Source organism: Hippichthys cyanospilos, chromosome 11 (assembly GCF_059441005.1).
Source record: "Hippichthys cyanospilos isolate Australia breed blue-spotted pipefish chromosome 11, RoL_Hcya_1.0, whole genome shotgun sequence".
Taxonomy (NCBI): Eukaryota; Metazoa; Chordata; class Actinopteri; order Syngnathiformes; family Syngnathidae; genus Hippichthys; species Hippichthys cyanospilos.
The window spans coordinates 110,932-123,664 of NC_142379.1; the positions used below are offsets into that span (position 1 = coordinate 110,932).

At 52.5% G+C, this 12,733-nt stretch overlaps 1 protein-coding gene across 1 annotated transcript in view; it reads right to left on the bottom strand.

Annotated features, from left to right (window-relative positions):
* Positions 1-12,733, bottom strand: part of col4a3 (collagen, type IV, alpha 3) — a 20,537-nt gene continuing 7,804 nt past the window's right edge. The window contains exons 23-53 of the mRNA XM_088427733.1: positions 11,159-11,251; positions 10,996-11,091; positions 10,393-10,463; positions 10,098-10,286; positions 9,409-9,574; positions 9,249-9,341; positions 9,034-9,138; positions 8,871-8,965; positions 8,631-8,781; positions 7,171-7,284; positions 6,940-7,107; positions 6,656-6,745; positions 6,447-6,581; positions 6,151-6,249; positions 5,891-5,980; positions 5,681-5,820; positions 5,308-5,434; positions 5,140-5,220; positions 4,737-4,838; positions 4,603-4,650; positions 4,335-4,520; positions 4,138-4,268; positions 3,981-4,053; positions 3,800-3,871; positions 3,033-3,158; positions 2,858-2,956; positions 2,200-2,412; positions 1,824-2,001; positions 1,638-1,752; positions 937-1,109; positions 1-866 (exon numbers count right to left, since the gene is read on the bottom strand). Coding sequence (XP_088283859.1) covers positions 785-866; positions 937-1,109; positions 1,638-1,752; positions 1,824-2,001; positions 2,200-2,412; positions 2,858-2,956; positions 3,033-3,158; positions 3,800-3,871; positions 3,981-4,053; positions 4,138-4,268; positions 4,335-4,520; positions 4,603-4,650; positions 4,737-4,838; positions 5,140-5,220; positions 5,308-5,434; positions 5,681-5,820; positions 5,891-5,980; positions 6,151-6,249; positions 6,447-6,581; positions 6,656-6,745; positions 6,940-7,107; positions 7,171-7,284; positions 8,631-8,781; positions 8,871-8,965; positions 9,034-9,138; positions 9,249-9,341; positions 9,409-9,574; positions 10,098-10,286; positions 10,393-10,463; positions 10,996-11,091; positions 11,159-11,251 — 3,701 coding nt within the window. The 3' untranslated portion in view covers positions 1-784. The remainder of the gene's footprint in view (positions 867-936; positions 1,110-1,637; positions 1,753-1,823; positions 2,002-2,199; positions 2,413-2,857; positions 2,957-3,032; positions 3,159-3,799; positions 3,872-3,980; positions 4,054-4,137; positions 4,269-4,334; positions 4,521-4,602; positions 4,651-4,736; positions 4,839-5,139; positions 5,221-5,307; positions 5,435-5,680; positions 5,821-5,890; positions 5,981-6,150; positions 6,250-6,446; positions 6,582-6,655; positions 6,746-6,939; positions 7,108-7,170; positions 7,285-8,630; positions 8,782-8,870; positions 8,966-9,033; positions 9,139-9,248; positions 9,342-9,408; positions 9,575-10,097; positions 10,287-10,392; positions 10,464-10,995; positions 11,092-11,158; positions 11,252-12,733) is intronic.

Consider the following 12,733-nt stretch of genomic DNA (forward strand, 5'->3'; position numbering starts at 1 on the left):
TTTCTGCCGCAGCCGGCTCAGGTTTATTGGAGAAGCGTTCACAAAAGAAGGACCGGTTGACCTGCCTTACAAACGGTTCGCTGGCCTGACCCAACCCTAACCCTAACCCTAACCCTAACCCTAACCCTAACCTGTATGAAAATGCCACCGCTATTGCTAGCTGCTGCCACAAGTAGCGCTTTTACAATAGCTAATGGCTATGGCAGGCACGCATTTCTTATCTCCCGCAAAAGAAGGACAAAAGCGTCACCCGAAGAAGCAGTGGGCCGCCTCCTTTGGGGAATTTTGGGAAAAACTTGCCATGTGCCTGTAAAATCTCCACATCGAAAAAAGAAATAACAAAAAGAAGAACCGCGTCGACAAGCGCAAGTACGACGTTCGAGTCGCGTTTGCGGGCCAAGCGGCAACATCGTATTGACGCGTCGGCGTCTGGAAATTTCGGCTTTGGTGAAACTTTCAGCCGATCGCGGAAGCGAATGAAAACCTCGGGGCTCGGGAGATGCGTCGGAGTATCGGAGCCGGATGTTTGAGCGGCCAACGCGTTTCGGGAGCGTCGCGCTCAGGTTCGAGCGGCACCTCCGATCATCGTGGGCTGACGCTGCCGTCGGCGGGGCGCCGGGAACTGTTTGGAGTCAAGGAGGTGGCCGCAGAATGAACTGAACTCCTCAAATGAGCCGCTTCGCACGGATCCGAGGTCTCGGCGATGCGGGTGGCGACGCGGCGGACCGGCCGAGGTGCTGCGCATGAATGGCGTGGTCGGTGGAATGTGACCGGCGCCCGGGCTTCACAGGCGCTTGGAGCAGACTCTGCAACGACTGATCAAATTTTCTGGCGGGTCCCCGGCTTCCGCGCGAGGCTCGGGTTTGCTGAAGATAAAAAAAGGAAATGAAAAAGGGATCCTTGGTGGCACGCGTCGCCGTGCCCGCGAGCGAGCACCTGAACATGTGACGCGGGTCTAGCGCAGCCAGCCAGTACGAGTACGAATCAGTGTAGAAGTTGCACGTCCCTCTGCCGTGACACTCGATGAAGGGAATCTTGCGGAAGTTCTCCAGACAGGATCCGGGCGACGACAGGGGCTGACCCGAACCCTCCGCCCCCACGCCTGTTTCCTGAAAGCCAAGCAACCACCGGTTGGCGGATCGGCCCTTTTGACGACCTCCGTGGGTCACCGTCACTTTGGACCCAACCCGCCCCTCGATAATCGAGTCCGAAACGGGTCTTAAACCTTAAGCCGGGGCTTTCCGAGCAAAAATCTCAAACGTCTCTCCGACTCAATGCGGACCGTGATGAGAAGGGAGCAAAGATGAAGGAGGAGCGGGCGCGCTGAGTCCTGCGCAGCGGGTTATTGGGTGTTTTTAAAGAGGATGGCCGTTCCGCCGGGCTCCCCTGGCCGGCGTCCGCAACAGCGCGAGGACTTGCTGCTTTTTATTTTTTCTGTCTACCTTGGAGGACTTTGTGTCGGAAGGGAACCCCGATGTGTTGAGATGATGGAACAACACGAGCGAGTGCGAGTGTCCCGGACGAGCGAATGTTGGAACTTGGACCAAAAAAAAAAAATAATCCTTCTCTACCTGGCGGGCAGAAGAGCGGCAAAAGTGGTGGCAAGCAAAAATCCAACGGCGATGGCCACTACTCACCATGACGAAGGAGAATCCCGACCACAAAGAATCCCAACCCGAAGGACAATCGGGAAGCAGACGCGTCTGACTGTGGACCGTCATCACGTTGGCCGGCGACTCGCACACGGCGCACCTGTATAGAATGCGCCCGCCGCCTCAGACACGCGACACAAACATCACACACGTCGTTCCGCGCATTCTTACCGGCCGATGTAATTCTTCAGCAGCGGCCCCGAAATGAAGGGCGCGGTGCCGTCTCCTGACTGGTCGGTGGACAACCAGTAGGAGTAGTCGTTGCGTGCGGCGTAGCGGCAGGTGCTGTCCGTGTTACAGAAGAGGAAGGGCATGGTGGTGAAACGAGGAAGGCAGCTACCCAGAGCTCCTGGACACAGGGGTGGCAAAAGTCCACGGAAGCACGTCACAGTGAAAGCCCCTTCACGGCGGGGGGATCCGTTCCGGCCCCGGCGGGAGAAAATTCACGACGGCGCGACAAGGAAACGTAACAGCAAAGCGGTTATGCCCCCCCCCCCTTTGCGTAGCCAGTTGCGCGCGCCCCCGGGAAGCGCGGGGTCCCACGTACCCAGGTCTTGTCCGTGAGCTCGATTGTTCCCGTTGATGAAGAGCAGAGAGAAGCCGCTGTACACCTTGACCGATCCGGACGGGCACTCGGGTACCAGGACGTTCTGACTGTGCCGGCTGAACAGGAAGCCGTCTCTCTCGGTGGCATTGGTGCACGAGCCCGGGGCGCCCCGCGCTCCTTTGGCGCCCGTGGGACCCGGCGGACCCGTCACACCTGCGACACAGGATTATTTCAGGCTCGGGCAGTTCTGCTGCGGCGCTGATGCGGGTACGGTGTTGTTCCTGTGCATTTCTGATGTGCTTCTGACAAGGCTTGGATTTCTTCCTGATGTCTGACTGCCATGACTATCAAAATACCTTTATCAAGGTATTTAATGCTTAGCGCAGTTTCAATATATGCATGTCAATGTTTAGTAGTTCCGGTGTCTTTCTGATGAGATTTGAGTGCATTCTGTTGTGGTTTTGGAGTAACTCCAGTGGAGTTTCGGTGTTTTGGCATTGTCATGCAACTCTGGTCGCAGTGTTATCCCGCTGCGGTTTGGCGTTGTTCCCTTAAGGTCCTGATGTGGTTCTAGTAGGATTCTGGTGCTGCAAGAGCTCAAGCTTTCGAGAGCTTTGACACGAGTTTCTCGTTTAACGGGGAAAGATCAAAACTTTACCTTTTATTCCGGGGTGGCCTCTGTCGCCCATGTCTCCTTTCAGGCCTATCGCACCGTGCGCGCCCGTTTGTCCAGGGCCCCCGGGCCCACCTTTTGGACCTGCAAGCGTCACGAAGAATCACAAGTTGCTTGATGAGGACATCCCGAAGAGGGTCAAGCCGCAGCAATGAGCCACCTGGATCACCCGCCGTCCCTCGCGTTCCGGGGGTCCCCGGTGGTCCTGGTCGTCCCTGATCTCCGGGCAAACCGATGTCTCCTGCTAAGACCACCACCTCCCTGGACACGTCCTTCCCCCTCTGCCCTATAGGGGCGGTATTCAGCAATGCGCGCAAAAGCTCGTCTAGCAACTCTATCACGCTTCCGTGCAACTCGAATTACGAGCGGCCCAACTAATGAGCTCTTTGGATTATGGGCTGTCTGTCAAATGGTAGATATTTTTTTGCGGCTCGACCCAAAATCTGAATCTTGCGCAAGCAGGTATGAACTCAAGTGAACTGTCAAAAAATGGCGCAGTGAGTTTCACTGAAGGCAAATACTGCATTTTAATAAGCCAAAACAGTAAAATGGCTGTGGCAACAATATCAAAGTCGTTTCAATTCCGGAATGGAACAAACTTTTGAGTCAGAGTACTTGTGCTACAATAACTGCATCCATCAGGACAGACAGCGCTGACCACAATAAGATTGTGAACAGAACCCCATAATAATTGGACCACACAGTCAACATGGCCTCATCCACTTTCAGAAGGGATCCGTTTACAATTTTACGCGACACTTTGTGGGCGAGCATAGGAGCTTCTCTGAGAGAAGGTTTTTGAAAATGCCTGAGGGACCGCACCAAGGTCTCTTCTGTAAAGTCAAAATCAACAACAACACCTCCACAACACATCAAGTGATGATGGATGGCACAGCCCGAACGGAATGTTACTCAAAGACGCCATACCTCGTCTCCCTGTAGGTCCCGGAGGTCCGGGAGAACCTTTGATGCCCGCCAGACCGTCGTCACCTTTCATGCCTTTCAAAAGATACATCATATTGTCAAATGGGGCTGTCATACACCTCATGATCTGAAATGAGCTAGCAAATATAAATGAACAGATCAAAAACATGAGTGACCGTCATACCGACAGGTCCCGTAAGCCCGGTATCCCCCATGAAACCTTTGCGTCCCGGCGCTCCTGGTGCTCCATCTCGACCCTAAACACATTTCATTCACGTGTCATCTACTGATCCAAATTTTCATTAACGTGAGGATCGGAGTTTCTATGCGCACATACTGACCGGCCTGCCTGGTGGACCAGGATCACCATGGCAACCAGGGCTTCCTGCATTCCCAGGTGCCCCTTTGGATCCCTTCTCTCCTTTAAGACCGGGACCCGGAGGGCCGGGGGGCCCTCGACACCCTGGTAGACCTACAAACAAAGAGGAAAACAGCCAACCGTACATAAATGATCCATCTGCTCGAAGGGTTCAATCACCTCTTGGCCCCCGTTCCCCTGGCAGTCCTTTTCCTCCTTTCTCTCCTTCAGTGCAGGGTCCCTGCCTGCCACGAAAACCACGAGGTCCGGGGATCCCGGGCGGACCAGGGCAACCTGGATTTCCTTCAGGACCAGGTGGTCCTGGATGGCCACAAGAACCAGGAGGTCCCCTTTCACCAACACAGCCTAGGGGCAAACATTAGATTTTGTCTTTTTTTTTTTTTTTTTTACCTTCTCAAAGTGAAAAGCAAGTACATTGCAAACTCACCTGGTAGACCTTTTGTCCCATCTGCTCCCCTGACTCCAATTCCAGGTTCTGGAGAAAGAGGAACACTCTTGTCAGGAGAGAAAGATACCAATCAATTAGATCAATAAGATAAGGGGTGATCAGAGTCACTTCACCTCCCATGGATCCTTTTTCTCCAGAAGGTCCTGGTATGCCATCTTGTCCCTGGTTTCCTCTGGGGCCAGATGGACCCGGATTTCCAGGGGGCCCCTTATTACCTGATATGCAGGAACACTTTGTTTAGTCGTCATGTCGATGGTTACACCATAGGTGTCAAACTCCAACCCTCGAGGACCGGTATCCTGCATGTTGTCCACGCTTCTTTCTCAAACACACCTGACTGAAATGATTAGGATCCTTTTTGAGCTCCTGCGAAGCTTGTTGATTAACTAATCTTTTGAATCAGGTGTTTTGGGGAGACAAACCAGAAAAATATGCAGGACACCGGCCCTCGAGCGCCGGAGTTTGACATCTGTGGTTTACGCCCTGTTACAAAAGTATTAATGCTGAGCTACCCACCTCTAAGGCCACTAGGTCCAGGAGGTCCACTGACCCCCGGAGGCCCATCACAAGCTTTCTCACCAGGAGAACCCGGAGGACCTGCACACACAAAGTCCATATTTTCACCTGGACATTTCAGGGAGAACTAGTTAAAACTAAACTTGATGACCAAAACAAAAGTGAGACCTCTGCAACCTGGCGGCCCAACATTTCCTTTGGGACCACAGGGACCACGATCTCCTGGAAAGCCAAAGTCTCCTCGCTCCCCTGGCAACCCCTTTGGACCTGGGGTACCTGCACATCCTGTCTGTCCCTGAAAAAAAAAAAAAGATTGAAAAGACTGTCTGAAGAATTTGTGCTGGACACATGACTATGACGATCCTACGATGTTGACCATCTCTTGTTAAAAGATTATATTTATGAGAGGATGGAATCAATTGAGTGCACTATTTGAGTTCACACTAAGTAGGTTACATTTTGTCTCTTTTTTAATTGTTTTAATTTGTTTGAAAGAGACATTCACTCTTGGCAAATCAAACACATTCTAGAAATGTGCAACCTTTTCGCCAGGATATCCTTTGGGTCCAGGTACAGGTAAACTGGGTTCCCCTTTAGCACCTTTCTGTCCCGCCGGCCCTTCAGTTCCATCAAAACCGAATTCTCCACAGGGCCCCGCAGAGCCTTTTTCACCTTTGCAACCTGGACGCAAGACGCAGCAGTGCAAAGTTCCTAAAGCCAATCGTGTTTGTGATGAAGTCAACTGACTGACCGGGTTTTCCAAGTTCGCCTGGGTTTCCAGGGAGACCGCAAGAACCGGGAGGACCGGCCTCTCCATTTCTTCCTGGCTCCCCAGGAGGTCCTGAAAAATCAAACACATGTTCCGTGGTTCTCTAGTCAAACGATCCGACGTGAGCATCATTGCTGAATATTGATTTATTTCTTGGCTGCTGTCGGCTCCCTCTGAACTTGAAATCTTCACACCCAACCAATCGCGAAGTAAAGAATGACTTGAGTCGTCAATGAAAACACCTTGAGGTCCAGCCCTTCCTGGTCTGCCGTCGGAGCCGTCGAGACCCGGGGGCCCAGGGGTACCTTGATTCCCTTTAGCGCCGGTCGGTCCCAGAGCGCCTGAGGATCAAGAGACTGGTGAGAATTTTCTAGTGGTGCCTCACATAGAGCTTTCACAAAAAAGAAATGGCCCTTTCCCCTGCCTGGTGAAATGACATGCAGTACAGGGGAAGGGTTTGTTTACAAGTGGTGCCCTCAGAGAACACTTTGGCTTTTGTCCCCCGGAAGAAGATGGCACCTAGAACGGAACGTAATACCGGGTTGTCCTGGATCTCCGGGGTCACCATACATCTGCTCAGTGGTCTGCGTTCCTTTTGGTCCCGTCTCCCCTCGGTCCCCCTGAGGCCCGGGTGTACCCTGGGGGCCTGTGGCACCATTGGCACCTGACCCACCTGAATCAAGAACCACAGGTTGGCAGTGATTTAAAGAGAGACGGATAGGTTTCTTTGTGATGACTGAGTGTCACCTTTTGGCCCAGTGATACCAGGCTCTCCTGGTTTACCAAGGTTGCCCGGACTCCCACGGGGACCTGGCGGACCGGGGTCTCCCCTTAAACCTGACATACAAATACAGACATTCCTCTGTGCCAGGTTAGAATAGTCACTACATGTTAAAATAATCCCATACCCTGGCTCTGACATTTAATTAGTCCTTTTTGCGGATTTATTTCACGTCAGCCCTTTCAGAACAAGCATTGTTTTTTCCTCAGCAGACCGATCAGATGTGCAAGAATGAGATTCTCCGCCATACCTGGACTTCCTGGCTGACCGGTGGTCCCGGTCCGCCCCTTCGAACCGATGCTTCCCTGTGGACCTGGTGTCCCGTCAAACCCCGGGACGCCAAATGGTCCTTGCGGTCCTATAGCTCCCATGCCCGCCAGCCCAGAATCTCCTTTCTCACCCTTGAGACCCCGGCCTCCTGCAGAAGAAGACCCGTCTGGCGCTCGAGGGTTCTCCAAAATTATCTTGATGGGTTTCATACCCGGCACGCCAATGACTCCTCTCAGCCCCTGCTGTCCCGCAGGTCCAGGAGACCCTGGAAAGCAAGGTCCAACAGGGCCAGGTTGTCCAGAAGGCCCATCTAAACCATGGAAACCTGAAACACATGCAAACAAATGCATGAATGATAATGAGAAGCTCTTTATTGGTATTATACCTGTCCTGGTACAAGGCAATGAGATGGGCCTAACTGGTTTGAACCATCCAAGGAACATATAGAGCCCTAATTAACAAGGAAAAGGAGATGATAAGAGCAGTCGGTGATAAGGGCAGTCGGGATGCACCACAACGGCGGTGCTCTGAGATCTTGGATATGGAGAAGGAAAAGCACGAGGGCGTGGAAGGGTCGATGAAAAACAAAAATAAGAAAACATCACTTATGTCAAACAACATCTAGTTGGCTGGGGGGGGGGGGGGGGGGGGGGTCGCAACGCATCCCCGCAGGATCCGGCACTTCCGCAGCAGGAGTGGTTCAGGATTGGCTAAGCCTAACCTATGCATGAGAGAAGAATCCAAGTCCGCACATTTGTTAGTCAGTCACTCCGGTCGACATAACAAAGGCAGCCTTCAGAAGCCCTAAATTGTACCTTAGACCCTCTCACAGGACTATCATCCCTCAAGACTCCATCCGAGGTTACCATACTGGTATTACTTGAGTTATAAAAGTGTTTTAGGTACGCTCCCTCACTATAGCTGCTCCAAATTCGCTATAGTTCAGTCTACTGCAGATCTCAGGTCAAAGAGTTGGCTGAGTTTTAGGGTCCCCACTGTAACGACTGAGTTAGAGAGGAAGAGTCTGTCCTATTTTGGGCCATGGGCATGGAACGATCTGCAAGGCCACTTGAAGCTCAACCCTCTCATTCCTTTTGTTCATTTCGAGTACGCCATCTCCAAAATCCCTCTCACCGGCTCTTTTTGGAAGTAAAGAACTACTTTTTTTGCCGTGGTCTTTAGTGCTAGTTAAAAATCACAAGATCATTACTCCTGTATATTTTGATTTATTTTCTCACAATTGCTTTTCTCTTTCTCACCCTTTTGTTAAACTCTGTTCAAGTCTGCTTTCTGTCAAATCTTCTCCAGGACGACGGGATGTAAATCTCAATGGATCGCTTCCAGGTTTAATAAAGGTGAGAAAAAGAAAGATAGCTGCTTTGTCTGTTTCTGGTCAACCTTGTACGTGTGCCCGACCCGCCACAAAAAGGTGAAAATCTAGGATATAACCAGGGTGTTGGGGGTAGACCTAGTGATGGGAGAGAGAGGTTTCATGAACCAGTCGTCATATTTCTTCACTGCTCAGATGGCACTCTTTTTTTTTTTTAATTTCGACGCGGGACTTAAAGCACATTTGTTAGAGGACTTTCTTTGAACCAAAATGTCCATCTGATGGAGTCAAAGTACAGCAATTGGTTCTCGAAGAAGCAGCTCAGCGCAGCTTCAATCTACCTTTAGGACCTGGTGGTCCATCTTGTCCCGCTGAACCCGGACGTCCAACAGATCCTTGGAGCCCTCGCGAACCCGGTTCTCCCACAGAGCCGTCCGTTCCTTGGGGGCCTACTTGGCCTTGCTGGCCAGGAAAACCAAAGCCAGCATTGCCCTGTTCCCACAAGATCCGCACCCAATACATAAATTCAGCGTTGGACGGGATGAGTTTGGCGATCAGCCCGGGAAGTTCTACCATGTCACCTTGGAGCCAGGTCTTCCCGGTGGCCCCGATGGTCCCGAGCGCCCCTTACTTCCGTAACTTGGAACACCAGGCGCTCCTGCCGGGCCCATGGAACCTGAAACGAGAATCCGTAATCTCGGACTCGATTCTGGTCAGGAATCGACGTCTTGAAAAAAAGCAAACCTTTGACTCCTGGAAAGCCCATAGAACCCTGGACAGTAAAGCCCTTTTGTCCTTTTTCTCCCTTCGGACCAACTGATCCCAGAGCTCCAGGAGGTCCCGTCGCCCCTGAGGGCAACCAGAAGAAGAAGATTGTATTGGAAACTGACGTGCATTGGCACTCATGCCAAAGTCTTTGGCTTCCATTATGAAGTTCCTAAGACAAATCTAAGGCCCACCTTCTGATCCAGGATTGCCAGGCGAACCCTTAGCTCCTTTCGGGCCGGGGTCTCCCGGGCTGCTTCTGATTTGACCGGGGGATCCTTTTTCCCCTGAAAGACACAGTTTGGACTTTTGGGGTTGGTCTACGGCCCTTAGGTCACAACTGGCAAGTCATACCTGGTTTACCAGGATCTCCCGGTGGGCCCGAAACCCCCACATTCCCCGGTGGTCCTGGTGGACCCGGAGCCCCGATGCCCGGTGGCCCCGGCGCCCCCTTTTGTCCCGACTGCCCTCTGGAACCGGTCGCTCCAACGGGACCGCTAAAGCCTTTGGGTCCCTGTCCCTGCAGACAAACGACGACAGAGATTGCTTCAAGTCATCATCATCATCCTCCCAATCAACACTAATGGTTCCCTCCACTTGCTGAACCGATTCTCACCGACAAGGCGCTCAGGTGTCTTTGTGGTGCAGGCTACTATTTTGTGAGTTGAGTAGCTTCATTTGGACGTAAATGTAGTCCTTTTGGACATTTAAAGGCAATAAGGTGTTTTAGCCTGTGGTGATGGCTGGGATTGTCATCCATTAAATCAACACGGCATCAGGAGCACAAACAGAACTTTCGAGGACTAAAATGAACTCAAATGCAGTCCCGTGGGCAAACGTAAGCTGTTTTTCCACTGCACCAGTTCCCGAGCACCCCGCGAGTGTGCACCTAGCAGTCGAGGCCCACGCAGTTCATCTGATCCTGTCCCGATGAATCGGCGCACGTCGTGATGGCCGGCCGGGCCGAGCGGCGCCGGTGCAGTGCGGCACCCGTCAAGCGGCTTTAGAGCTACGGCGAGTGTTCTTCCCGGTCGAATACTTACGGGATTTCCCTTCGGCCCCGGACTGCCTTTGGGTCCCGTGATTCCAGGAAGTCCATTTCTACCCTCAAGGCCCGGTGCTCCAAAGCCTCCCGGGTCCCCAACTTGCCCCTTCTGCCCAAACCTCCTCATGACGCCCTGGTCCCCCATTGGACCTGGACGTCCCGGCGGCCCTTGGGTACCAGAGAGGCCCTGCCGAGGGAGGCGGGAACACAGGCGAAAAGTTTGTCGGCCGCTTACCAGTCCGTAGACGCGATCACGGTTTTATTTGTCGATAGTTTTGCTGAGCCGAGCTCACCTGTGGGCCAGGTTCTCCGGCCGTACCTTTCAGGCCTTGCTCACCTTTGGACCCTGAAGCGCCGGGTGCACCTGGGGCAAGAAAGACCACAGGAAATGACTAGACCGGCCGCATTGGTCTTTACAGTGGTACCTTAACTTTGACCGGCGACCAGTTTAGGGTTAGGGTCTGGCCAAAGAGGTCCTTGCAACCCCAGCGAAGGCAAACAAAATGGATGGCTGGAAAAAAAATGATAACATACAATGGTACAATATGCACTATACAGAAAGGATGTATCCATCCATCCGTTTTACGCGCGATTTGAGACTGGGCGTCAGTCATGTCGCCTTGTTTACCGGATGTCAAGTTGTCGTTTTTAGTCCTGGCTTTGAAGCAAGTGTCGCTTTTTGTGTTGGACTAGCCGATAGCCCGTGTTTCCTACCTCATCATATTCCAACGATGATTTGCTTTTGATTTGTGTCCTTTGTTAACGGCCGGCTGAGTTTTTCTTTCCTATGTTCATATATGGCGTATTCTTGCAGATGAGTTTAGCGACCGGCTCGGTTAAATGGCGAAGTCGAGGTATCGCTGCATCTTCATAATGACGGCGGTTTTTTTCTTTACCTCCGGTGCCGTCCGCGCCCGGTTCCCCCGCTGGACCCGGCGGTCCGGGGGGTCCGGCGACGACAGGACACAGCAGGCACAGCTCCCCCTTTTCACCTGACGAGTAAACATTACCCGCCCCGTGTTGCCTTCTCTCTTCTGTCGCCACGTCGCGCGCGCTCACCTTCCGGCCCTTCCCGCCCTCCGGTCCCGGGAGGTCCCCTCCGGCCTTTGCCGCCCTTGGTGCCCGGCGGTCCGGCGGCGCCTCGCAGGAAGTCTGACGGTCCGAAATTGGCGCGTTAGAACCTCGTTCACGCCCGTCTTTTGTTCTCGCCTCGGAAGGAACGCTCGCGGCGGTCCGACGGGGCCGGCGGCCGCGTACGGTATCGACCGGCCTCCGACGCAACGCGGGCTCAGAAATAAAGTTAGAGGTTCGGCCGATTGACCCTGACGAGTCACAAGTGTGAATGAAGAGCAAAGCGTTTCAAATGACTAGCTCTTGAAGCTCACGGAGAGAACGCGTGCAAAGCGGGCCGTCATTTTCAAGAGCCTACAATACAATTGACTTTTGCAGTGTTCATTCATCCAGTTTTGATGACTTTGGTGAGAATGGAAAAACCCTTTGAATGAACTGCGCCCAAACCAGCCGCGTGTGTGCATGTGTGTGTGTGTGTGTGTTTGCACGGCTCTACTTGTGAGGACCATCGCGGGCTGGGGACCGGCAGAGTGAGGACGTTTTTGAGAAGTGAGAACATTTAGGCCGGTCTTCGCTTTTTTTTACATTCTAAAGGCCTCTCTTCAAGTTTCAGGGTGGTCCTCACAAATATACCGAAAGAGATGTTTTGTGCGTATATTCATTTTCCGAGAATACGCACACTTTTTGCTCTGTGCTGCCACCTTTTGGATTTTTTGTACCAATGCAACTGAAACAAGAGGAAAGAGTCTGATGGGCTCAAGATCCGATTTTTTGGGATATGCTTTTTCCCCGTCAAGTCAAATGAACTTTTATAAGGAACGTTTCATGTCTTTGATCAAAGTTGAACAAGTTATTCAATCCTGATATTTTGAAACGCCTCCAGATATAGCCAAAGTCATTTCAAGCTTATAAAAGACAAATGGTATTACTGTTCAACGTCCTAGCTGAATGCCGGGTGGGCTAAAAAGGCCGGTCGAAGGCCTTTCGCGGTACGTTGCCCGTAGTTGTCGACTCTTGCATGTGGCACATATGTCTAAAAAGTCTACTCGGACGCAAAATAGCAAAGCTTAACTTCCTAGCTGAAAGTGTCGCAAAGGTTTTAGTCTGAAAAAGGTCAAAACCTCAGTTGAAGGCCTTTCAAAGGCCATGACGGTGACCTTTTGTCATGTTTCTATGGCGGTTTTGGTCTGGCTTTTTTTCAAGTCGGGGGTTCTTTCAGTTCTCTCGGTTTCCCTCGTGTCCGTCCCCGTCAGTGTGATTCCTTTCCACCTGCGTACTCGCCCTCCTCGCGCCACCCGATCCACTCCCTCGGCCTTTTGTTTCTCCCCAGCCGTTTCCCGTTTGCTCGTCTGGTCCCTCGTCTATTTAAGCCCGAGTTTGCCGTCGTGGGCCGGTCGGCTTCGCCCCCCGTGGGAATTCGTAGCCAAGTTACCCCGCGGCGCTTAGTTAAGTCCTCGCCTCCGTCTGCCCTAGTTTCCCTTTCCCTTTTCGAGCCCGCCCCCGCTTTGTGGTTCGTGTCCTTCAGGTTGCCACCCTTCTGTTGCCACTTTGATTTTTGGTCCC